This window comes from Temnothorax americanus, unplaced genomic scaffold, assembly GCF_048541705.1.
Source record: "Temnothorax americanus isolate GAGA-0224 unplaced genomic scaffold, ASM4854170v1 Scaffold193, whole genome shotgun sequence".
Classification (NCBI taxonomy): domain Eukaryota; kingdom Metazoa; phylum Arthropoda; class Insecta; order Hymenoptera; family Formicidae; genus Temnothorax; species Temnothorax americanus.
The window spans coordinates 47,062-74,009 of record NW_027509332.1 but is presented as its reverse complement, the minus strand read 5'-3'; the positions used below and the strand labels follow the sequence as shown (position 1 = coordinate 74,009).

The following is a 26,948-nucleotide window of genomic DNA, read 5'->3' as shown; positions in this document are numbered from 1 at the left end:
ATGACTAGACATGGGTGTCTGAAGATTAACGTCATATTCAACGGGGAATTCGTAGCGGACGTTAAGACCGACGTGAAGAGTATCGCTACGCGGAACGAACAGCTCCTCCCGGGGTCCGATCTGGGCGAGTGGTACGATAGGCACGTGCGCGACGCGATTCTAATGCGGTTGGACGAATTTCAGGAACGCGACAGCGGATGGGCGCTGTCGCGAATACTGAATTTAATGGTGAACGTGAACAAATGTAATCCCATGCGCGTGGGATGTTGGATGAAAATACCGCTGGGTATAAGACTCAAACAAGCGGTTGTCAACGTGCGATCGGAGAACGACGCGTGTTTCGCGCGCGCGGTGGTCGCCGCTCTGTATCCCGCCGAGCGGCACGCGGAACGATGCGGCTTGTATCCCGATTACGCGACGGTGCTGAATCTCGACGGGATCAATTTTCTCATTGATCTGAAAAAAATCGGAAAGTTCGAACGTCAGAACGACGTATCGATCAACGTGTTCGCAACTCGGGACGGGATTGAAAAGAAAGCTAAGTTCTGACGGGGCGCCGACGACAACGCGATCGTGTCTCTGCGGTTGACCGACGATAAGAGGGACAGGCACGTAAATCTGTTGTATCTGCGCGATACGCTGCGCGGCGTCAACAGGGGCCATTTTGCCTAGATAAAGAATCTGTCTCGATTGGTGAATTCGCAATTGACCGCGAAACGGTGCGCGAAGCACGTTTGCGATCGGTAGGTGAAAAAAATGAAATGAAATGAAATAAAAAAAAATACACGAGAAACAAGGAAAAAGACAAGGTGTTATTTTATATACGCATACTAATCGCACGCACGTTATTTCGCAGATGTCTACATTATTTCTATACGCAGGAAAAGTTGGCCGCCCACAGCGTCGACTGCGGCCGAATGAACGACTGCGCCATCCTTCTCCCGAACGAGAACGACAAATGGCTTTCGTTCGACAATCACTACAGAAAGGAGCGACTTTCCTTCGTGGTGTATGCGGATCTGGAGTGTGTTCTCGAACGACGGGAGAGGGAAAACGTCGAAGGGGGTGCGAGAACGGAAAGATACGCTTATCAGCGTCACGTCCCGTTCAGCCTGGGCTACTATCTGTGCAGCACCTACGACGATACCGCGTCCGCGTACAGATGTCGTCGCGGCGAGGATTGCGTTTCGTGGTTCGCGAACGAGCTTCGCGTTCTCGCGCATCGCGCTAAGAATAAATTTTCCACCAATTTAGCGATGGTAGAACTTACGGAGGACGAGAAGCGCAAATTTCGGCTCGCGACGCGCTGTCACGTGTGCGGGAAATCGTTCCAACCCGAGGACAAGCGCGTGCGGGATCACTGTCACCTAACCGGACGCTACAGAGGTCCGGCGCATTCTCGTTGCAATCTGAATTACAGAAACGTTTACGCGATTCCCGTGTTCTTTCACAATCTGTCGGGTTACGACGCGCACTTCGTCGTCGAGAAAATCGCGAACGAGTTCGAGGGCGGGATCGATCTGCTGCCGCTCACGAAGGAAAGTTACATATCTTTCTCGAAAACTGTTAAGGAGACGCAAACCGACGGGGGATGGTATCGATACGTGAAGCTTCGATTCGTGGACTCGTATAAATTTTTAGCGGCGAGTATCAAAACCCTGGCGTCTTATCTGAACAAGGACAAGCTGAGAATTACGCGTTCGGAGTACGCGGATTTGAGCGCGGAGGATCTCGATCTGCTCACTTGCAAGGGAGTATTTCCGTACGAGTACGTCGACAGCGTGGACAAATTGCGGGAGACCGAGCTTCCGCCGCGCGAGGCCTTTTACAGCTCCCTGACCGACGAGACCGCGAGCGAGAGCGACTACGAGCACGCGACGAGGGTCTGGCGACGTTTTCGCGTGCGAGATCTCGGCGAGTACAGCGATCTGTATCTCAAGACCGACGTGCTTCTTCTGGCGGATATATTTAAAAATTTTCGGGACGCGTGTTCGGCGAGTTACGGGCTCGATCCCGCGCATTATTACACGTTGCCGGGGTACACGTGGGACGCCATGCTGAGGCACACCGGCGTGCGTTTCGAGCTGCTCACCGACATTGACATGGTGCTGTTCGTGGAACGCGGAATACGCGGCGGTCTCAGTCAATGTTCGCTCAGGTACGCGCGAGCCAACAACAGGCACGTACCGACGCACGACTCGTCCCAGCCCACTACGTATCTCATGTATTACGACGTGAACAATCTGTACGGCTAGGCTATGAGCGAATCGTTGCCGCGCCTCTTGTCGAATTACAATCGCCGCAGACACAGAACGATCCGAATGCGTCCGGCGGACGTGACGCCCACCGTCGCTAAAAAAATTGCTGCGCACGGTGTACGGTCGCGCGAAGATCGCCGCGCCGGCGAGATTTCGAGTCGACGATCCGGTGCGCGTGAGCAAATTCAAAACGATTTTCGAAAAAGTCTACACTCCCAATTGGACCACCGAGATCTTTCGCGTAGCCAAAATACAAAGGACCAATCCCGTTACGTATCTGCTGAAAAACGTTTGCGGAGAAGCGATATCCGGAGGATTCTACGAACACGAGTTGTTGCGCGTTTTCAACACCGACGTCTATCTCGTGGAAAAAGTCCTGCCCTATGCAAATTTCCAGTGGCTCGACGACCCTGAGAATTTCGACGCAACGACCGTGCCGGTGGACAGCGATGTCGGTTACATTTTGGAGGTGGATCTCGAGTACCCGCGGGACCTGCACGACGCCCACGCGGATCTGCCGTTGTGCCCGACGCGCGACAAACCGCCCGGTAAGCGACAGGAGAAACTGCTTGCCACTCTCTACGACAAATCGCGCTACGTGACGCACTATCGAAACCTGCAGCAATGTCTGCGACTGGGTATGCGTCTAACGCGCGTTCGTCGCGAGCTGCGATTCGCCCAGTCGCCGTGGCTTCGCGTCTACATCGAGCTGAACACCGCGCTTAGGACGCGCACGAGCAACGAGTTCGAACGGAATTTGTACAAACTGATGAACAACGCCGTCTTCGGCAAGACGATGGAAAATGTGCGCGATCACGTGGGCGTGCGTCTCGTGACGCGATGGGACGGGAGATACGGCGCGGAGGCGTTGATCGCTAAGCCGAACTTTCACAGCAGAAGCGTCTTCTCGAAGAATTTGGTGGCGATCGAGCTGCGAAGGCTCGAGGTAAAATTCAACAAGCCTATCTACGTGGGTATGTCTATTCTCGAGATATCCAAGACGCGTCTCTACGAGTTTCACTACGACTACATGCTGCCGCTCTATCGCGACCGTTGTCGAATTGCCTACACGGATACGGACAGTTTGATCTATTCACTGGAGTGCGAAGACGCGTATGAGCGTATGAAACGCGACGTGTAACAGGTTCGACACGAGCGATTACGCGGAGAACAACGCGCACGGTATGCCGCGCGTCAACAAGAAGGTACCCGGTTTGATGAAGGACGAGAACAACGGCGCGATCATGACGGAGTTCGTGGGCCTCGCAGAGCGAAGATGTACACTTACAGGGTACTCGGGCGCGACGACACCAAGAAAATAAAGGGCGTCAAGAGAAACGTAGTCGCGAAGAGGATCACGTTCGAAGATTACGTGGCGTGCCTGCGGAACGCGCGCGAGCTGAAGACGCGCCCATCGTGCATACGCTCGACGTTGCACGAGGTTAACACCGTGTCGGAGCAAAAACTAACTCTCAGTCGGCACGACGACAAACAATACGTGACGTCGAACGATGAGGAGACGCTTCCGTGGGGACATTACAAAATTACGTTGTAAAAAAAAGGGGGAAACAATACTGTACGCTTTAAAAATTGTTTTATCGTAAAAATCAATAACACGTAAGAAACAAATCGACGAATGTGTAAACTTTTATTGACAATAAAGTAAGCGTTGTGCGTTTCTGCGAATGTCTAGGTATTTCTTTCTTTTTACAACACAGACGTCTTATCTATCCACGAATTGTGCGAACTGTCCATTCCCAGCCACTTCACGAACGCTCGATTGCCGCGCTTGCGCAGGACTTTTTCCACGAGATAGACGTCGGGATTGGAGACGCGCAACAACTCGTGTTCGTAGAATCCTCCGGATATCGCTTCTCCGCGAACGTTTTTCAGCAGATACGTAACGGGATTGGTCCTTTGTATTTTGGCTACGCGAAAGATCTCGGTGGTCCAATTGGGAGTGTAGCCTTTTTCGAAAATCGTTTTGAATTTGCTCACGCGCACCGGATCGTCGACTCGAAATCTCGCCGGCGCGGCGATCTTCGCGCGACCGTACACCGTGCGCAGCAGTTTTTTAGCGACGGTGGGCGTCACGTCCGCCGGACGCATTCGGATCGTTCTGTGTCTGCGGCGATTGTAATTCGACAAGAGGCGCGGCAACGAGTCTATCCATCTGTACGATCCCTGGAGCGTGAAGAGCTTCCACATGTCGTTCTTCAACGTGCGATTGAATCTCTCCACCACCGACGCTTTCATCACCAAATACGTGGAATAGTGATTCACCTCGCGCTCGTCAAGAATTTTGCGCACGTCGGCGTTGTAGAATTCCTTTCCTTTGTCCGTTTGCAGATTCCTGGGGTGTCGCGCGTTCTCGCGAAAGATGTTTCGAAGAGCCGTCGCGACCTCTTTTCCACTCTTGCTCTTGAGCGGGATCGCCCAGGCGTACTTGCTCAGCACGTCGATGACTGTCAGAATGTAATTTTGACCCGCGTTTGCGCGCGAATAGGGGCGCATCTCGACCACGTCGGCCTGCCACAGGTCGTCGTAACCGCGCACCACGACGCGGCGGCGAGGAAAGTTTTTTCGCATTGGCGCGTGCAATTCTTCCACGAGTCTGCGTTTTTCCACGCTCATTTTTGTTTGATAATCCGTAAAACGGTTTTGATCGCAATGAGTTCGACCTCGAGCTTATCTGTCACAGTAACGAACTCTTTTTTAAATTCTTTTATTGCGCCACTCAAAGTCTTTCCGAGCTCCGCGATCGCTTCCTCGACGAAGCTCCTGTTGGCCGCGTCGGCGCCGACCTTCGGCGCGGCTACGCGTCGTATCTTGCGTCCCGACGCGTCGTAGGAATCTTGAGCGTTCAAACAAAGCGCGACGCTTTCCAGCGCCGCGATTTCGTTTCCCAATTCTCGGATCGCGTTGTTATTCTTGATCTCTTCGATCAAAACGCTTTTCAGCTGCCCAATTGCGCCCTCTACGTAGCTCCTGTTCGTCGCGTTGATGCCGACCTCCGGCGCGGCTAAGCGCCGCATCCTGCGCTCCCTCGCGTCGTAAAAATCCTCGCTCACGAAGAGCGCGTTGTTGCGCGCGTAATTGCGCAGGGACTCGATCGAGGAGCGCAATCTCACCGCGGACGCACCGTCGACTCCGTCGCCGCTGCCCCGATTCGTCAGAGACATGCCGAATTCGTTCACGGACATCGCGCTGGTGGGCGCGCGACTCGCACTGACGTCGCGACCGACGCGACCGATCAATTTATGACGAAACCGGCCTCGCGAAGTTCCTCGATTATCGACAGGATTTCATTGTCGTGAGCGTCGTTGCCGGCCCGACGAGAGGCGTCCAGCAGTTAAAGTCTATCGACCAGTTCGTTGGGATCGTCCCAGTGAACGTAATCGACAGTGTTGTCGGTCAGTCGCATGGCCGACGGTAGCCCGGCACCCTTCGGGTATTTATTTAGAATAGCTACTGCACCTCAAATATCGATGAAATTAGGCTTAATCGATTTGTTTTTGCATAAAACGAAAGAATCTGGCAGAAAAATGCGGCGGTCTGCCCTGCGAAGCGAGATATTTAGCGTTAAAGTTGACGACTCTCAGGTTATGAAACCTGTCATACCGACGCGATGTAGCGACTGTGGTAGCGACAGAAACATGCCCCGCGGCCACATGCGCATGCTCCGTGGCCACATGTGTAGCGACATACCTTAACGCGCTCAACTTCAGATCGTTATTTACAACCTCCAAATCAACTTATTATTTACAATGTCGAATTTAGTCGAGCAAATAAATAGTAATCCATGGCTCGCGGTACAAGATGTTGTTGGCGATGCGAAGACATGGCCCAAATTTATTCGCAAGATGTTTTGGGACAAAAATTTCAAGGATCACAATAGAATGATCATTGTAAATTTTGCAATTTTAAATCACATTTCCGAAGATTTTTTGCATGATATTTTAAGTTTCACATTGAAAAATGCATACACAGAGGAGAGGAAGCGGAATATTAAGGATAGATTCCGTTATTTAAATCACGAGGTAATTGTTTTGATTTTAATTGATAACTATATTTTCAAATAAGTATTATTGTGTTTTTTATACTTTGTAGGAATTCGGGCAAATTCGACGCAGCAATGTATATAGCTACAGCGTTTATTTGCAGGAAATGTTAGATCTAAATTTCAATCCAATTAATAAATAATAAAAATTAATGTATACTTCTGAAGTTTGTGGTTTCGGTAAAAACACTTTAATACAAAGTAATGTATTTTAAATATAAAATTATCATTTATTCAAATAAAAAAAATATAAATATAAAATATCTAATATATATATATATATATATATATATATATATATATAACATGGTATTGTAATGCAACAAATATTAAAATATGTCAGATTTCGCAACGCGGTGTATCGAACATTAATTGTAGGAATTGCGGATGTTGCAACACAGTTTCTTGTTGTTCCGATGTCGAAACGTGTTTCCAAATGTATTTACTCTGTTTGCTCGGCCTCGACAGTAGACAATGGAGGATACATCTGGGCGATAACGTCGAAGAAGATTTTTATTCTCTCAGCCCTAGGATGAGCGTGTTTGAATAGAAATTCGAATAAATATCCCTCGACATGGTGCGATCAAGTCCCGTACTTTGGAATATTTGCTCGAACTTCTCTCCAAACACGCTCGATATGCTGAGTATGGGCGCTTGTAAATTAAGATATATTTATTTTAACATAGAGGTACTTGTAACTATATATTCATATCGTTAACGTTTTACCACAAGGTTTCCCGTTACTTACCAGTATCTGGATCGACGAAGTTGTAAGTGTGATTGACTGTCAGATGTTGGAAGCCCTCATTGTTAAGACAGTTATAGGATTTCCAACAATCTGAAACAATCGTTGTTCCTGGCATGATCCACTCCTTAATGCATGCCAGGAGCGTTTCTTCCGTTCGATCCTCTACTGGCCCAATAAAAATTTTCTTCGACTCTCGCTCGTATCCTCCAAATATCCAATTGCCTTTCAAAAGGCGACCACGGTTGTATTTACAATGGCCGATTTTTGCCTCGTCGATTTCAACGGTGCGTCTTGGACCTCCAAGTTTCTCGCTGCACTTATCGGCCCAGTACGCACAGACCTGTAAATATCAAAAATAATAATAATATATGTAGATATATAAAATTAGTGCACAATATTAAAATATATTACCTCGCAACAAAAACTGAACCAGTCGACAACCGTGGTGGAAGAAATGCCAAGTTCTTCCTCGAGGTCTTCCTGTCGAAGAGGGCGTAGCATTAGGAAACTCGCTATAATCTTACAAATTGTAGCGAGTTCCAAATTGCTATTCCCAAACCAAGTGCCTACTTTGGCATTTTTAAAAAAATTACATGCCTTGGAGACACGTTTCTTTTTTGAGGACATTGCTGCGGAATATCTTCTTTGACATCAAAACAACAATGTCCGTTTATCAATAGTTAATTCCACACCACAATTCCCACAATTAATTTTCGATGGCAACACACCGTGTTGAATTAGAAAATTTACTAATTCTTCTTTATTCGCCATTAACTGTATGAATTCGAAAAACAGCATTTTATCGAAATAATTACTTTTATCGCGATTCTTATAGGACGGTTGCACGCAGTGCATACGACACATAACAATCATAATAGTGGCGCGCTTCACTTGTTTAAAATTTTGCGAGCTACATTCCGTCGGTATGACAGATTTCATAACATGTCAAGTCGTCAAATATGTACTTTTCGTATACCAACTATTCTCTGCTTTACAAATTATTTCTGCTACAGATATTATACGTCGAAGTTAACGAAACAGAAATAATTTGTTAAAGCAGAGAATAGTTGGTATATGAAAAGTACATATTTATATACCAACTATTCATTGTAAATATAAATATGTACTTTCCATATACCAACTATTCTCTGCTTTAACAAATTATTTGTTAAATAAGAGAATAGTTCGTATATAAAAAGTACATATTTATATTTATGCATTATAAGTATGCATACGTTTCAAATTCGCGCACTTTTGCATGCGCGTGCGGACACGGAGCATGCGCATATGGCCACAGAGCTGACAGAGCATGCGCATGTGGCCGCGGGGCATGTTCATGTCGCTATCACAGTCGCTACATCTCGTCGGTATGACAGGTTTCATAACCTGAGAGTCGTTTAACGTTAAATATCTCGCTTCGTTGGGCAGACCGCCGCATTTTTCTGCCAGATTCTTTCGTTTTATGCAAAAACGAATCGATTAAGCCTAATTTCATCGATATTTGAGGTGCAGTAGCTATTCTAAATAAATACCCACCCTTCGTAGTCCCAACTCTGTGAGACGGGTTTACAAGCGGCGCTATTATATTTTTGTACTTCGGTCCCTTGTTACCCTTGACGGGATTGTCGGCTTTGCCACCGCGTTTGTGAGCGCTGGTGGAGAAAAGTATACTCCTGTACGTTAGTTTGTCCTTCTCCGTGTAGGTTTTAGGGTCGGGTTTTCCCATGAAGATCAACTCGTACAGGCCGCGCGTGCCTTTGTACCGTACACCGTCGATGACCATGGAGTCATCCGGGTTCACGTCGAATCGCTTGTTGCCCAGCATTGTGCCTTTCTCGCCAAAATGCACTCCGTAAACGATGTCGATCTCCTTGTTTTTGTCGCCGCCCAGAAGAACGCCAAAGTATTCCTGCCCTAACGGTCCTAGTTGGCTATTCAGAGCGTCGCGACTTTCCGCCGTACTCAAAGATTTTCCTGACGGACTTCTCCAACGTGAGAGACGGAGTCGTCGTCTCCGAGACGATCTCGCGTTCTCTGGGTAAAAACTGGACCAAATCTCCGCGGATCGGCGTGGAGCTCGTCATGGTCGTCGCGGGAGCCGAAATCAGCAGCGCCGCACGCGGCTCTCTTTTTTCCGCGGTCGTCGTCGTCCTGATCGGCGTGGCGAAAACGTCGTCGTCCTCCCCGTAATCGCGCTCCAGATCGGCGCCACCGTCGTCGTCGTTCTCGCTGTCTTTCTTCGCTCTCTTCGTCGCTTTCATTTTTCTCGCGAACGCAAAGCCACCGCCGTCGTCGTCGTCGATCTTGCCCGGTCCTTTACTCGTGCGTTCCACGTCGTCGGCGAGTCGTTTCAGAGGTCCGACGATAGGCTCGTACCTCTTTTCCAGAGCGATCTCGCTCTCCATTTTTCCGGCCCTGAGAGCGGCGTACTTCCTGCGAATCGAGGCGCGCGTTTTGGCTATCTTTCGCGCGGTCTTCTTTTCCGCGATCGCGCTCATACTCGCGTTGTTCGACGAAGCGCACTGATTGGCTCTACAGCACGGCAAAGTCGTGGAAGCCTCGTCTGTACCGTCCGCCTCGCAACGCGCTGTCCTTGTCTATCACGGCGAAACCGTAGGTGCGTCGCCAACACTCGCGACAGAAGGCGCGAAACTCGTCGTACGACATATCGATGTTCACGTGATCGTCGTGCACGTGTCGCAGATTGGTGCCGTCCTGCCTGAACATTATCAACAGATTTGCGTTGCCGCGCACGAGATGCTTCGGTATTTTGGCGTACGTCTGACAGAGATAGAAGCAATCGATGTTCGAATGTCGACCCATGGAAAAATACTCCCTTATTCTGTCCTGCTTGTCGCAGGCCACGTCGTCGAAGACGAAGACCGAGTCGGGAAGCGCCTCGTCGGGCGGAACGACGTCGCGATTGTCGGAAAACGCTCGATAGCTGATCTCGTCCATAGGCTCGAACAATCGTTCGAGGTATCGATACTTTGGTTGTTGCAGAGATTTCGAGTACACGTATACGTTCTCGAAACGTAGACCGTGCGGTTGTTCCAGCAGACTCAGCAGAACGTTCGTCTTGCCGCAATTGGAGGGACCGCAGATGATGCAACGGACGACGCTCGGAAGGAGAGGACCGTGTCTGCGCGATTCTCCGTTTCCTTTCTCGGTCGCGCCCGACCCCGCCGACGTTTTGTGATCCAGATTCGAGACTCCTATCGTCGCTGTCTGTCGCACTAATCTTATGTCTGCCCTCTCTCTCTTTCTCTCTCAGGTTTTTCCGCTCGGTTCGTTCGCGATGAGTCTCTCTCTCGATCGCCAAAAACAAAAGGAGAGGGAAGCGCGGACGTCGCTTCGTTTCGTCGCGCGTGCGCAAACGCCTCGCGCGCGAGTATAAGTAGCGCGAGCGTGTCGCCGTATCCGTAGAAAAAAAAAATTATTTTCTAAAAGCAATGAATTGTTCGCGCGCATTGGCGAGATGTCTCACAGTAGTGTGTTTCCCATACTGGTGGACGGTTACGAAATTCTCAATCTAACGGTGGAGGAGTTGCAATACGTTCCGAAGGTCCTTCTGTTGCGTCAATTTGGGAGATACGTGCACCTGTTGTGGGACCGTTTGCCGGAACATATACGACCGAGGTGCAGAGATATCGCCCGTGCATGCGACACTACAATCGTCCGTGGCAGCGAACGCACATAGACGGTCCGCCGCCGCTCATCAAGGACTGCCACAAGTGCAATCGTTTTCGCCCTGTGAACGGTGAATCATCGACTTCCCGTTCGAACTAAGAAGAAGCGAATTCTCCTCCTCCGCGACCGAATGCGCGGCACCGGTCTGTTTAATCGCGCGATAAACGCTCTTCCCTTCGAGCTGCACATACCCGGTTATCAGTTTTGCGGGCTCGGTACGCGTCTAGCGAAAAGACTAGCGCGCGGCGAAGAAGGCATCAATCCGTTGGACGCGGCGTGTCGGGAGCACGACGTCGCGTATTCGCAAAGCGGCGAGCTCGCCGAGCGACACGTCGCCGATCGACGGCTCGCCGAGAGGGCGCGCGAGCGCGTCACAGCGAAGGATTCCACGATCGGCGAGAGATGCCAGCCAAAAGGCATACGGAGCCTGTTTATACCTTCGGACAAAACTCGGCACCAGCTACCGCACCAAGTTGCTTTGCTCAAAATCCCGCGTGGCCCCGCTCAAGGCCATATCGTTGGCAAGGTTGGAGCTTCAAGCGGCATTGTTATTGGCCGAATTGATGGACAGGGTCAGCACATCGATCGACATAACGCAATTCAAGAAGTTTCTCTGGTCTGACGCTACCATCACACTATACTGCATAACTTCGTTTTCCCGGAGGTGGGAGATGTTCGTTGCCAACCGAGTTGGTAGGATACAACGTTTAACCAAAATAGAAGATTGGAGGCACATTCCGTCCACAAACAATCCCGCCGACATACTATCACGCGGACTACATCCGCACGAACTCGTGGATGCAAATTTATGGTGGCATGGACCCACCTTTCTGCAATACGAAGAAGACCGCTGGCCAAGCAAGGACATCACTCGCCTAAGAGATGATCTTCCCGAAACACGAGAAGCAGCGGCAGCCGTCGTCATCATCAGCCCTTCGATCGTCGACGGATTAATCAAAAAGCATTCAAACTTGAGCAAGATATGCCGCATCATAGCGTATTGTCTCAGATTCCACAAGGCGCATCGACCGACTCCGGCCACCGAATCCGTTTCTCATAACGAGATGTCGCACGCGTTAGGCGTCGTGTGCAAAGCAGTGCAAAAAAGCTCATTTCCCGACGAGTACAAAGCGTTGACCAAAGGGGACTCGGTTAGCGCGTCCAGCAAAATACTTTCCCTGTCTCCCTTCATAGACGAAGCCGGGCTAATCCGGGTGGGGGGTAGATTAAAAAATTCCAAGTTAAAATTCGACGCGTGCCACCCCATATTACTACCTCGCGATCACGAGCTCACGAAACGTACGATAAAACGAGAACACGTGCGTAACATGCATGCCGGGACTCAGGCAACTATAGCCGCAGTCAGGCAGAGATTCTGGCCTTTGTCGCTTCGCTCAACCGCGCGAAAAATTATCCGAAACTGCGTAACATGCTTCAGAGCTAAACCAAGCCAGTCAGAAGCCATAATGGGCTCATTGCCTTCTACTCGCGTTACCGTTTCAAGGCCATTCTCGCATTGTGGTGTTGACTATGCCGGACCCGTCATGATAAAGGAGGGCAAGCGACGTAATGCCCGCTTTCACAAGGCGTACATCGCTATCTTTGTGTGCCTTTCCACAAAAGCCGTACATATCGAATTAGTAAGCAATCTCACATCGGAAAGCTTCCTTAGCGCACTCCGGCGTTTCATGTCTCGAAGAGGCAAACCCGCTTGCATATATTCCGACAATGGGACCACGTTCGTAGGGGCGCATAAGCAGATCAAAGAGTTCTACGACCTAATTAACGATAGTCAGGTTCGAGACGATATAAACCAGTTTGTTCGCGAGCAGGAAACTTCTTGGTCCTTTATCCCGCTTAACGCGCCGCATTTCGGCGGTCTTTAGGAAGCCGCAGTAAAGTCGGCCAAGTATCACATGGCTTGAATTATAGGCCAAGCGCATTTAACATTCGAAGAAATGCAGACGGTACTCTGCGAGGTGGAAGCAATCCTGAACTCGCGACCACTCACGCAACTAAGCGCCGATCCAAATGATCTCGCGTATTTCAGCCCCGGTCATGTCCTTGTCGGTACAGCCTTGAATAGCTTCCCTTGCTACGACTTACAAGACACTAACGAAAATCGACTTACGCGCTGGCAAACAGTAGAGCAAATAAGACAACATTTTTGGCGTAGATGGAGCGCTGAGTACCTTAATTCTATGCAAGAATTAGTGCTCATGAAACAGCAAGGCCTAGCTCCTTTACAGTGGCTGTTGGGGCGAGTTCAGAATGTTCACACCGGAACCGACGGCGTCACGAGGGTCGCCACCGTCCGAACAGCGAAAGGTGACTTCACGAGACCCTTTCTAAGCTCGCGGTGTTACCCATAGACACTTAAGTATACTCATCTCGCGTAAACGTCAAACTTCGCATTCAGTCATAGTTAGCGTTAAGATTCCTGCGAAGCCTTTTGGTTGCCACTCCTATATCATAAGCGCCTATTTAATCATAAGTGCAGATGCTATTTTATTTTATGTTTGACCTAGTTACCTCAAATTCCAAACTCAGTTATACTAATCTTTGTACTATGCGACTCCAATTCGAAGGAGCGTTATGTAACCATTCTGATGTAAGAGATTATTTTTACGTTTTGTTCATTCGTTTTGAAAGTACGTCCTTTCAAGGGGGGGGGATGATGTATGATATGTAACCGGGTCCGCTCCTGCTTTACCGATCCACGATTACCCCGCGTTGTCGTGCCTGCTATTTGCGGGCGTTCTCGTACTATTCAGCCTAGTTACGACCGTGCTCGCGGCGGCGCCTCCCACCACTGCCGCCACCACTTCCCAAGAATCATCGTGATCGTCGCACGAGTCGCACGCGCCGTTAAGTCGAGCGATAGACTGCGCTTTATTGTACCACCGAGTGAATTTTAAATATTCAACACAGAGAAGTGAATCCCTTTCTTTCTCGAGCACGCCCGATCCTGAGGAAGCAGCCGCTCGCCGATCAACTGCGTGGAGGCCACGAGGCCTATACAAAACAACCACCGAAGGTATTACTGGGACAAAATCGACAAAACAGCACTGCAACTTTGAGGAAAGGAATAACGACCAGAAGTCAAAATTCTTTACAGAGCAATGTATTACGACAACCCAATGTTGGTAGAGAAACTCGCGCTAAGCGAAAAGCGGAAGTTTCGCCATTTAAAGAAAAAACACATAAAAGATGCGCTTTTGCAAACATATATATAATATTTACTGTAGAAAGAAGTACTGTAGAAAGAACTTTAAAACATCAGCTTGTAAAAGATTAATTACATTCTTCTGTTGGATACTAATGCTTTAATTTTTTATTTTATTCTCCAATAAAATATCCGTCTTATTCAAATAGAATCTATATAAATATATAATAATTCGATCACTACTATCTGAAAATAGTGTGCCAAGTTGTCTATGCTTACGTTAACTCTGGCTCGGTACATATTGGAACATTATTTGATGGATTATACAATGATCAGGTTTAGTGATAGTAAAATGGCAGTGGCGACTTGTTACTCGCGTTGCTAATGAAGGACTTGGGAGGACGGAATTCAACATTAGAATACTATAGCGGTTATAAACTTGACGACATAAGAGATATTTGCAATCTTTTAAACCAGAGCTTACATAGGAAACACAAAGAAGCATTAAAGTCCACAGCAAGTACAGCCATAAGTAAGTATTTACTTTTTGCTATGTATTTCCTTTATATATATTGTGTATATATATATATATATATATATATATATATAACATATTACACTTTATATATTATACACGTTTTAATATATATATATATATATATATATATATATATATGTAGGTCCGGAAGTATGTTCCGGGACTTTTATTTTTGATATCGGTATATTCCGGGACATTTGGCAGTTTCCAGGACTGTCCTGGAAAAAATTGATGTCCTACGGCAATTTTCGGGACAGTTTTTTGAATCTGATTACATATATAGCGTTATATTCCAGGACTGTACATTTCAAAAAACGTAAACAGTCCCGGAACATACCTTTGAACATTGAACATACATTTGATTATACTGAGCACAAAATAATAAAATTATAAATAATATGTTCTTAAACAAATGTACTTATTGAATTAAACTTCCTCATAAATTTATTTTTTTCGCCTTTCCCACACTATTTATCGCAATTGTCGTGTGCTATGCCGAAATTTTCATCATGCTTTAGTAAAAAAGTATATTTAAATCAATTCAGAATTGTCTGAAACGCGTTTTTGACTACACTTTTGTGAGTCAAATATTACTACTGCCTCACAAAAAAATTTATAAAAAATTCCCAAAAATTCTGCGCAACTTCCAACTAGTCTTAAAATTCTTCTAATACTTCCTAGAATATTCCCTATAAATTTCAAAAAAAATAGAAAATGGGGTTTTTGAGATATTCAAATTTTTGTGTGTTTTTTTACTTTATTAGTTTAAAATCATTATTATAAAAATTTGAGATAATTTTTTTTTAAACTATGATCTAAATAGCGTATTTTATGTTCAATGAATTTTTTTCTTAGACGTTGTCTAATAGGCGAAAAAATTCATTAAAAATTTTGCAGTCCTCATTTTGCGCAGGCTCTATTTCGGAAACGCTACATTTATTATAGAAACGATTTAACAGGGGTCTAATACTCGTAAAGACCTGTTAAAAAACAAGCGGCCATCAAAAATAAAAAGGTCGAAGTTTGACCCCTTGCGAATTGGCGTGGAATGCCCCATATATATATATATATATATATATATATATATACATATATATGGGGCATTATATATATATATATATATATATATATATTATAATTACTTATCTAATTATTAGATTACAGATTAATTACAATTACATGATCGTTTTGTTTAAGCGATTATGTGGTTTGTTTGGTCCTCGTACATTTTATGGTATACCGTAAAATTGTTCTTCCACGGATTTTGGAATTTCCACCTCGACATAACGTATCACTTACTATCTATAATATACAATGCTATATTTTTATTATCCATTTGTCATTTCAATATTTATAAAAAAGCATGTAAAACATGTATAATAAATAAAGATGTAAGATTTGAACAATTACTATTAATATAAAAGAAGTCGCAATTTACTTTCAGAATAGAGAAATTGCAAATATCAATCTTTGTGATACATAATAGTGATTCAATAATCGGTTCATATGACTAAGAACAAATTAACAAATGAAATAAAATTCCTTCTCCAATTACTTCCAGATAAAATAATGCACAAGCTAATAAAGTGTTCTTACGATTTTAGTAAATTACATCTTATTTATAATGCACATACACATATCTTTTATCTCAGCGTAATAAACGTCAATTTATCGATAGTAAAAAAATATATTACTAATTATATCCACTAGCCTAATTTAGACCAAATTTTATGATCGCGCATGTATCTATTATATTTATATATAATATATATATTCATTACATCAATTTACTTTAATCTTGCTTTAATTAAATAGGGGTATAATATATATACAGATGAAAATCTGCGATTGATTATATTGAAAAAAGATTAAGATTAATATTACGGGGAGACAGGCTGAAAAGCAACGCACACGGTCAACTATCTTGAGGCACAAGATAGGGACAGTATGTTGTGTTCGTTCAATTACTCTTAATAAATGTGCAAAAAATTTGCCATATTCAATGATGCTCAAAAAGTACATGTCTAAATAGAGTTAAGCATATTATGTTAATTAGATTTAATATACGCAATTTAATAAAATTTAGTCACTTTTTAGAGTGTTGAATTGATATTATTACTCGAGGCACGGTGGACCCTCGGAACAAAATTTTGTAAATATGAAGCCAATTACTCTTCCGTGGATGGTGAAGCTAAGCGAACGGCGTTACGCATAAAAAAATTGTTCACTGGGAAGAATTTATTTGGTTTATAAAGCAATCATGTAAAAAAAAAAAACAGATAAATTTTATTCTTTTCTTTCCTTTAAATTTTGAAAACATACATCTTTTCATTTACGAGCAATTTGATTGAGCACATGTGCATTACTTTTCAGTCTATTCTCGCTTATTGAAAAAACCCGATATGAAATTTCAGGTTGAGAATTCATCTCGCAAGGTACAAAAGCGTGGCGCTAAAATAAATTTTTAATAAAAAAAAAAGAATTAGTAAAATGACTTATACAAATAGCAAAAACTGTAAAATGATATACAGATTACTGCGTCATATATATATATATATATATATATATATATATATATATATATTAAGGTGTCATTCTGGAGCAACTTTTTTTTTCATTTCACGAATAGCATATATACTTGCAGGAAGGTAAAATAAGATGCCTGTTAAAATTTTAGCCCTTAATATTAATATTAACAGGTCGCTCATCGCGATTTTTTATTTTTTATTTAGTAAAATAGAAAAAATTTTATAACTCTCTAACAAACAGTAATACAGCATTGCGCGGCCATATAGATTTTCTGTAGTAAATTTATTGCTCTAAAAAAAAGATCTCTTATCATTTTTTCATAAATTTAACCGTTCCAAAGATATTCAAAGTTAAAGTTTGATAAATTTTATAAAACTTGTTTTTGCTTCTTATGAATTTTGTATCATATCCACTATCACAAATTATGAAATAATCAATACACATTTTTGTAAAAAATTTAACGATCTACAAAAAAGGTCTTATATTTTTTTTATAAATATAACCATTTAGACGATATTAAGATTTAAAGTTCAAAGTATAAACCTTAATATCGTCTAAATGGTTATATTTATGAAAAAAATATAAGAGACTTTTTTGTAGATCGTTAAATTTTCTACAAAAATATGTATTGATTATTTCATAATTTTCGATTCATAATTTTTTTAAATTTATGTATTTTAATAAAATATTTTTATTTTGTACTGTTACCTCTGTAATTCTTTGCGATGCGATTAAATCTTTTAAAATACATATATAAACTTTGTATTTAAATACCTTATTGTATTCCCTTGTTGGGTTTAAATATTTTAATAAAATATTTGTATTTTGTACTGTTACCTCAGTATAATTCTTCATGATTCAATCTTTTATTCTATTGAAAATAAACTTTGTATTTAAACTCGAAAAAAAAACAGTGGTAACATTATACCTCGAAAAAACCTAAGTAACAAGAGGTAAACGTAATCATTGTATCTCGAAAACTATATGTTCTCTCTATAATTGGCGCTGTAATTTAAAAAGAGATATCATTTCTTTTTTGTAATTGTAATAGATCACTTAAAGCACGACTCATCTTTGATAAAGTAATGTTATTTTGTGATGTGTATCATTTGAGTTATAATTTTTTAGAAATAAAAATACTACTGCTTAGGTTTTTTCGAGATTTTTCAAGATACAAAGATTACGTCTACCACTTGTTACTTCGGTTTTTTTGAGGTAAAGATACTACTGCTTAGGTTTTTTTGAGGTATATAATATATTTCCGAAAAATTATAACCCAAGTGATACACGTCACAAAATTATGTTACCTTATCAAAAAGAAGAGTCGCGCTTCAAGTGATCTATTACAATTACAAAAAAGAAATGATATCTCTTTAAATTAGAGCGCCAATTACAGAGAGAACATGTATATTGCCTCAAAAAATAATTGTTGCACTACTTTGAAAAATCTTTACATTGTGTCAATTAGAAAATAATGTATAATAACAACTTTATAAGATTAAAAAATTTTATTTAAATTTAACAAAAAGGAATACAAGATATTTAAATACAAAGTTATTTACATGTGTATTTTTTAATGGCCACAAAGAATTACAGAGGTAACAGTACAAAATAAAAATATTTTATTAAAATACATAAATTTTTCTTGTAAAAAAACTTGGCGCTGCTAGATCTTTTAAATAAATAAGGACAACAATAAATAAAAATAATTCAGAGAAGAATGCAATGGGAGTAATATTATATGATTATCAGCGTGGATGTGGGAGTGAGTGATATGGGTGTGCGTGACTACGCGGACGGCGGATAATGCGGCTTATAATTAAGTATAGAATAAATTTATTTATTTATTTAAAATTTCGAGGTCTAGCAGCGCCAAGTTTTTTTACAAGAAAAATTTATGTATTTTAATAAAATATTTTTATTTTGTACTGTTACCTCTGTAATTCTTTGTGGCCATTAAAAAATACACATGTAAATAACTTTGTATTTAAATATCTTGTATTCCCTTGTTAAATTTAAATAAAATTTTTTAATCTTATAAAATTGTTATTATACATTCTTTTCTAATTGACACAATGTAAAGATTTTTCAAAGTAGTCCAACAATTATTTTTTGAGGCAATATACATGTTCTCTCTGTAATTGGCGCTCTAATTTAAAGAGATATCATTTCTTTTTTGTAATTGTAATAGATCACTTGAAGCGCGACTCTTCTTTTTGATAAGGTAACATAATTTTGTGACGTGTATCACTTGGGTTATAATTTTTCGGGAATAAAGATACTACTGCTTAGATTTTTTCGAGATTTTTCGAGATATAAAGATCTACCACTTGTTACTTAGGTTTTTTCGAGGTATAATACTACCACTTTCTTTTTTTTTTAGGTAACAACATATACACTACTATACGTGTACTTGGCGCTTTTTTTAACCTTTTTTTAAAAAAGGTAATTTTGTGCGGATATCACGCCTTTTTGTAGTATTACGCATCTTAATCTTATAAACAATATATCTTATAATCTTATAAACCGTATATAATACAAGGTATGAAGCTAAAAGTGTTACAGACTATTATTTCTAAAGAAAACAACAATTTAATATTTTGCTTAGTTTTTTTAAAATAATAATCTGTAACCCTTTTAGTTGTACACTTTGTATATATTTTTCAATTTCAACATAAAACATAATTGCAATAAAGCATGATTAATGTTAATAAGTCGTTAACTGTAAAATTCTTTATTTATTTTTATTTGCGTGTCTTACTGAATGTTGTTCGCAACTGTATATGTACCGATATCTTCAGGTATCGATATTTTTGATAATTATTTTTACGTCAGACACAATTTTAATTCATCCAATTTTTATTATGTCTAGACATAATTTTTGTCCAATTTTTATTATGTCCAGACATAATTTTAATTCAGCGATTTTTATTATGTCATGACATAATTTTAATTCTGCCGCTAGGGAAATTTTAAGTCGATTGTTATTAATCAAGCTTGAATTTAATGTTTAGATGTCCCAGGTTGCCGATGACGAGGTCTACATAGCGCGCTCTATAGTTTTCGGTGTCCAGGTGTATTAATACCTTGAATTCGATGGCCACGTGTTCCAAGTTGCCGATGACGAGGTCCACATAGTGCGCTTCGTAGTTTTCGGTGTCTACATGTATTAATACCTCGAATTCGATATCTACGTGTCCTACATTGGGTGCGTTCAGCCGATACTTTGCTAGCCTAGCAATCGTGAGCAGTCGCTCGTTTTCGCTCGTTTCCTCTCTTTTGACCTACTGGATTAAAAAGAGAGGAAACGAGCAAAAACGAGCGACTGCTCACGATTGCTAGGCTAACGGAGTATCGGCTGAACGCACCCATTCATATTTAAAGTTATTAATACACCTAGACACCAAAAACTATGAAGCGCACTATGTGGACCTCGTCATCAGCAATCTGGGACACCTAGACATCAATTTCAAGGTATTAATACACGTAGACACCGAAAACTACGGAGCGCAGTATGTGGACCTTGTCATCGGCAACCTAGGACACCTAAATATTAAATTTAACATATTATTACACCTGGACACCGAAAACTACGAAGCGCACTATGTGGACCTCGTCATCGGTAACCTGGGACACGTGAACATCGAATTCGAGGTATTAATACACGTAGACACCGAAAACTACGGAGCGCACTGTGTGGACCTCGTCATCGGCAACCTGGGACACGTAGACATCGAATTCAACGTATTATTACACCTGGACACCGAAAACTATGAAGCGTACTATCTGGACCTCGTCATCGGCAACCTGGGATACGTGAACATCGAATTCAAGGTATTAATACACGTAGACACCGAAAACTACTGAGCGCACTGTGTGGACCTCGTCATCGGCAACCTGGGACACGTAGACATCGCATTCAACGTATTATTACACCTGGACACCGAAAACTACGATGCGCACTATGTGGACCTCGTCATCGGCAACCTGGGACACCTAGACATCGAATTCAACGTACGATTACACTTGGACACCGAAAACTATGAAGCGCACTATCTGGATCCCGTCATCGGCAACCTGGGACACGTGAACATCGAATTCAAGATATTAATACACGTAGACACCGAAAACTACGGAGCGCACTATGTGGACCTCGTCATCGGCAACCTGGGATACGAGTGCGTTCGAAAATAGGTTTGGCTGGTGTTGGGAAAAATAATAAAGTTGGCAGTATTGAGAATTCCCAACACTGCGTTCGTTTTCTCCCAACTGGGAAAAGTTGGAGATTGATAGAATGGGGGCAACTAGTGCAGATATTTATTTGTATCGGTCTCAACGCCTTTTGTGAAACATAACCTACGATTCTGAAACGCATACGAAAATAACGCTGTGTGAACATTGATTATTAGTGTATACTGCTTAGATCGTACATTATACACCAATCAGTGGACCGTGCAACGTTATTGACATGTACGAAAATTTTTCATATGACTGAAAGAATCGAGTCTCTGGTCAGTATCGGTCTTTTTCTTGTCATATAATTTTGTACGTTGTTTTATTGCGTCTCCGGCTATCTCAACCACATCGATTAAATCTAAGGTAATCCTTCCTTTTCTTTCTTTATTTATAAAATAAAGTTTAACACATTACTTTTGTATATATTATTAAGTCACATTCTCTTTATTTTGCAAGATACAAAAGAGGTTTACCGCAACTCACATTATTCTGCTGATGCAGATAATTCTCTGTACTCTGCGTATGTATTAACGCTGGTGGCAAAGCATAGAGTAAGTATTACGGTACTCATATTTATGTTTCTATTATTTATACCTAATTGTAATTGATTACAATAGAACACGTCTATTTTAATCTTTAATTTCTCTCTTTCTCTCTCTATGAATTATACATAGGATGAAAGAAAAATTAAATTTTATATCTGTTCCATTGTAATGCATGTATGGCGCTTATATACAAAATATAATAAATTATGTAAAATAAAAATTTGTCAATACAACTCCATAAATTATTGCTATTATTTATTATATTGAACTATATTTAACTATAATATAAATGTATTTACAGAGTTTCTTCTCTTGTATTATTACTTCATCAAATATAAAAATGAAGAAATTTGTGCAATCCAATGTTAACTGTAATCATCAACAAATTTTAAAGTTGAAATTGCTTGATGAATCAACAAATGTTATGTATAGTATAGAAGTAGGAAAAGAAGATTACAATCGTGCTCATAAAGGTACAAAAAAGGATTTTAGTATTAAATATTTAACTGCAATGTGTGACAAAATATTTTCAAAATAATTTATGTGTTATTTTTATAGATAATGATTTTGCCAACGTGCTTCTGGAGAAAGCGAAAGCATTACGTTCAAATTACAAAAACTCTACACCTAGTAACTGTAGTACCTCTCCTGTAGTACCTTCAACAGTTGATAACAATAAACCAAGTTGTTTGAAGAGTAGTGTTCAATACGACAATACTTCAGATATTGAAAACTATAATGAAGACAATTATAATCAAGCTGAACGAAATGAGCTTAATATAGGTGTGTTTAAATCGCAAGTACAAAAATAGAGAGTACAATAACATAAGTAAGATTTAATAAATATTTGTTTTTTTTTAGATTCAAATGAGGGGCGATGGACACACGAAGCCACGCTTTTGCTAATCTCATTGTATAAAGAAAACGCGTATATGCTAGGGAAAGTTCCTCAAAAAAAAAATGTGAACGCAAATTTGCCAACGTATAAAACATGAACAAAAATATAACTTTACGGTTAATCAATGTTATAATAAAATGGATACTTTGAAAAGACGATATCGTCAGATTATTGATTATAACGCTCAAAGTGGAAATGACAGGAAACAATGGATATATTTAGAGGTAATAAATAAGTTATAACAAAATTAACATTGAATATTACGAATAATTTTAAATTTAGTTACCCCATTACATTTTATATAATTTAAAAATAGAAATTTTTAAATATAAAAATGAACATGTTTTAGCCATTAGATGAGATCTTTTGCGACAAACCTTGGGTAAAACCATTATCTGTAGCAGGATCGCATACACGAGATCCTGAAAAATCTTTATTTGATGATAATGAACAGGAGCCATCAACTAGTAAGTAATCAATAAGTAACTAAAAATGTACAATATTTCTTGTTGTTATTTAAGTTTGTAATTCACAATATTTTTTAGAACAAAAGAAGATCTCATTAAATGAAGAAAGAGCTAATTATTTACGGGCATCACTCGAAGAAAAAAAAATAAAAAGAGAAGAAACTGCTAATTATAGAACAGAAAAATTAAAAATATTAAAAGAACTTAAAGAAGTTTTTAAAAAATGAAGTAAACATTTATATTACACTAAAAGTACAAATTATGAATACGTATATAGTTTTTAAGTATTAGTAGTAAATATTTTTGTTGAGTATACGTTTTTATTAAGTATGAATGAATTTCTTTTATTTTTATTTTTTAAAATATCGATTATTAAGTAAAATTATTAAGTATATGTGAGTTTAAGTTTAAATTAAATATAAGTAAGAACTATGTAAAAAAAGAAGTGCATCAAATATTAACAATAATATTAATATATATATAACATATTCATAAACGACGTTAAAGTTTTAAAAAATGATATTAAGGCCCGATTCCATAACTTTAACTGAAGTTTAACTAATATGTAATAGAATAATTCATTTTATATAAAGCACTTCTATTGGATATTGTTAGCTAAAGTTCAGTTAAAGTAAGTTGTGGAAATGAGCCTAAGTGATAAAAAGTGATTTAATGAATATACAAAAAATAAAAGTGCAAAGTATAAGTTCTATTAAATATAAGTTTTTACTACAATTAAGACTATGCAAAAAAGAATGCTTTAAATATTAACAGTTTATTTACTAATGAATGTATAGTATGACATATACTTTTGACTTATTAGCGAGGTTAAAATTTTAATAAAGTTATGTAAACATTGGAGTATACAAAAATAAAAGTTCAAACTATAAGTTTTGATTAAGTATAAATTTTCATGAAGATATTTCTGCGAAATTACATGAAAAAAGAAATACTATAAATATTGACAGTTATTAATATATATATATAGTTTAACATATTTAATTATTAAAGATGATAAAGTTTTAAAAAAATGTAAACATTTATGAGTATACAGGAAAAATACAAACTATACGAGTATACAGTAAACGTACAAAGTATGAATATACAGTAAAAGTATAAGTTCTTATTAAGTCTTAAGTTTCTGTATTTAACACTACAATATATGTAAGTACTAAATTAATATACTGTTTTTAAATGAATATTACATCTATATGTATGAATATATTAATATTTACACATACATGCACACGCACACAGGTACGCATGCACGCACACACATACACGAACACACACGCACACACACTTTCATGCATAAAAACAGATTAATTTTTTCTTTAAACATTGTTATTTGTAATTATTTCCATTAATCTGTTTCTTTTTAAATTTCCTTCCTCTTTTAATTCATTACTAACAGCAAGCGGTTCTATTTCGTGTAACATATCAGGTATAATGACAGGGATTTCGATAGCATCATTGTTTAATAAACAAAAGTTATGTAATACACAACAACTAACTATATAATATGGAATTAAATCCGTTCGTGTCATTGGCAACTTATCCAATAAATAACGCCATCGTCCCTTTAATAATCCAATTGCCCTTTCTACAGTTATTCGAACAGATGACAAATTGGTATTAAATTCTTTTTGTCTTCTGATTAAATGACCATTATCATAAAATGGTACCATGACATTTTTCTGTATAGTATAAGCTGCGTCACCTAATAAATGACTGTCTTCAGGGAAATATTCTGGAGTACAATATCGTTGTACACCAGAATAAAGAAACACTCGCATGTCGTGAACACATCCTGGCATTCCAGCAAATACATGAATGAAGGACAAATCATCTTTGCAGATAACCTAGAAAAATATATAAAAAGAAAATGTAATTACTTTTAACAGTTTGCTGTTTTTCTATTCATTCAACATATATTGGAATTCATAGTAATTTTAATATCTTTAATTAAAATAATAAGGGAGTAAAAATGTTTTTATTCCTTACTTGTAACTGCATAGAGAATCTGCCCTTTCTGTTAATGTAACTATTAGCATCTTTCTTTGGTCGAGCAATGTTTATGTGCGTCCCATCAACAATACCTAAAACTTTTGGAAATCCATATAACCTTTGAATGTTTGTCCATGTTGTTTGAGCTTCTTCATTAGTAGGCCATCTAATAAATTGATTTCGAATGCTATATATTATTCGAACTACTCTCTTGACACATAACCATGCAGTTGATCTTGCAACATCAAATCTTTCACATATGGAACGATAAGAATTTGGTGTTGCCAAAACATAAATAGTTATTAATAACTGTTTTTCTGCATTAATTTTTTCTCTTCCTCTAAATGAAAGATTATCTAATTTTGGCCCAATAAAATATAATAAAAAGTGGAAAGTATTTCGCTCCATTCTGCAATAAATAATAAAATAGTATTATTAAAATAAATGTTTCCTATTACTAACAATATAATTACAATTAATATGACCAACCTGAAATGTGATTTAAATTCAATATTTGTATATCTTACAACAATAACATTTTCCATGTAATTTTTTATTTTTGGTGTTACCCTTCTTTTATTTATATCATTATTTAATAATATATTTTGTAATTCCTCATCATCATCATCGCTATCACTAGAAGACAAACTACTAGAAGATTCAAACATAATATTTTCGACTAAAAAATATTCTTCCATAATAATAATAACACTGATTAAATTTGTAAGCTATTCCTGGCACTGCTTTTTTTGTTTTTTGTTTAGTAGCAATGATACAAAGAGAAGAAATCTGTAAATACATTTACATTATATATAGATAAATATAGTTTAATGTAATAAATAGTAGCAATAATTTATGGACTTGTATTGACAAATAATAATCAATTACAATTAGGTATAAATAATAGAAACATAAATATGAGTACCGTAATACTTACTCTATGCTTTGCCACCAGCGTTAATACATACGCAGAGTACAGAGAATTATCTGCATCAGCAGAATAATGTGAGTTGCGGTAAACCTCTTTTGTATCTTGCAAAATAAAGAGAATGTGACTTAATAATATATACAAAAGTAATGTGTTAAACTTTATTTTATAAATAAAGAAAGAAAAGGAAGGATTACCTTAGATTTAATCGATGTGGTTGAGATAGCCGGAGACGCAATAAAACAACGTACAAAATTATATGACAAGAAAAAGACCGATACTGACCAGAGACTCGATTCTTTCAGTCATATGAAAAATTTTTGTACATGTCAATAACGTTGCACGGTCCACTGATTGGTGTATAATTTACGATCTAAGCAGTATACACTAATCAATGTTCACACAGCGTTATTTTCGTATGCGTTTCAGAATCGTAGGTTATGTTTCACAAAAGGCGTTGAGACCGATACAAATAAATATCTGCACTAGTTGCCCCCATTCTATCAATCTCCAACTTTTCCCAGTTGGGAGAAAACGAACGCAGTGTTGGGAATTCTCAATACTGCCAACTTTATTATTTTTTCCAACACCAGCCGAACCTATTTTCGAACGCACTATAGACATCAAATTCAAGCTTGATTCATAAGAATCGACTTAAAAATTCCTTAGCGGCACTTTCTGCCAAGCGTAGAGAACCTTCTTTTCCGTTGACTCAATATTTATTATATATATACCTAATTTACCTAAATAGAAATCTTCCTCCTGACCGATAAGTCTATCGACCTAATTTCGAAATACGCGCGCGATGTCGAAACTGGCGATACTTGCGCCGCCAGTGTCGAAAATACATGTAACATACATGTAACAAACAGAGATGT

At 39.7% G+C, this 26,948-nt stretch overlaps 2 protein-coding genes and 2 pseudogenes across 3 annotated transcripts; 3 read left to right on the top strand and 1 right to left on the bottom strand.

Moving 5' to 3' along the window:
• Positions 1-3,399, top strand: LOC143896720 (uncharacterized). The gene is made up of 3 exons (XM_077404712.1): positions 1-473; positions 857-2,250; positions 2,465-3,399. Exons 1-3 carry the CDS (start codon positions 1-3, stop codon positions 3,397-3,399), a joined length of 2,802 nt encoding a protein of 933 aa, XP_077260838.1.
• A 3,241-nt stretch (positions 3,400-6,640) lies between these two features.
• LOC143896717 (uncharacterized) lies at positions 6,641-8,041 on the bottom strand (annotated as a pseudogene).
• Positions 8,042-11,427: 3,386 nt separating this feature from the next.
• On the top strand, positions 11,428-12,642 carry LOC143896719 (uncharacterized). The gene has a single exon (XM_077404710.1). It carries the CDS (start codon positions 11,428-11,430, stop codon positions 12,640-12,642), a length of 1,215 nt encoding a protein of 404 aa, XP_077260836.1.
• Positions 12,643-20,283: 7,641 nt separating this feature from the next.
• On the top strand, positions 20,284-24,334 carry LOC143896718 (uncharacterized; annotated as a pseudogene). The gene is made up of 7 exons (XR_013256735.1): positions 20,284-21,588; positions 21,682-21,776; positions 22,072-22,243; positions 22,329-22,553; positions 22,632-22,892; positions 23,018-23,135; positions 23,214-24,334. The product of XR_013256735.1 is annotated as an uncharacterized LOC143896718 (transcript).
• Positions 24,335-26,948: the final 2,614 nt, after the last annotated feature.

What these genes read in the sequence shown, in the direction of transcription:
- LOC143896720 (XM_077404712.1), top strand. Translation starts at nt 1, where the DNA reads ATGACTAGACATGGGTGTCTGAAGATTAACGTCATATTCAACGGGGAA. An exon ending in GATCTGAAAAAAATCGGAAA is followed by an intron (nt 474 to 856) that starts GTTCGAACGTCA and finishes GTTATTTCGCAG; the next exon opens with ATGTCTACATTATTTCTATA. An exon ending in CGACGTGAACAATCTGTACG is followed by an intron (nt 2,251 to 2,464) that starts GCTAGGCTATGA and finishes TTTTCGAAAAAG; the next exon opens with TCTACACTCCCAATTGGACC.
- LOC143896719 (XM_077404710.1), top strand. Translation starts at nt 11,428, where the DNA reads ATGTTCGTTGCCAACCGAGTTGGTAGGATACAACGTTTAACCAAAATA.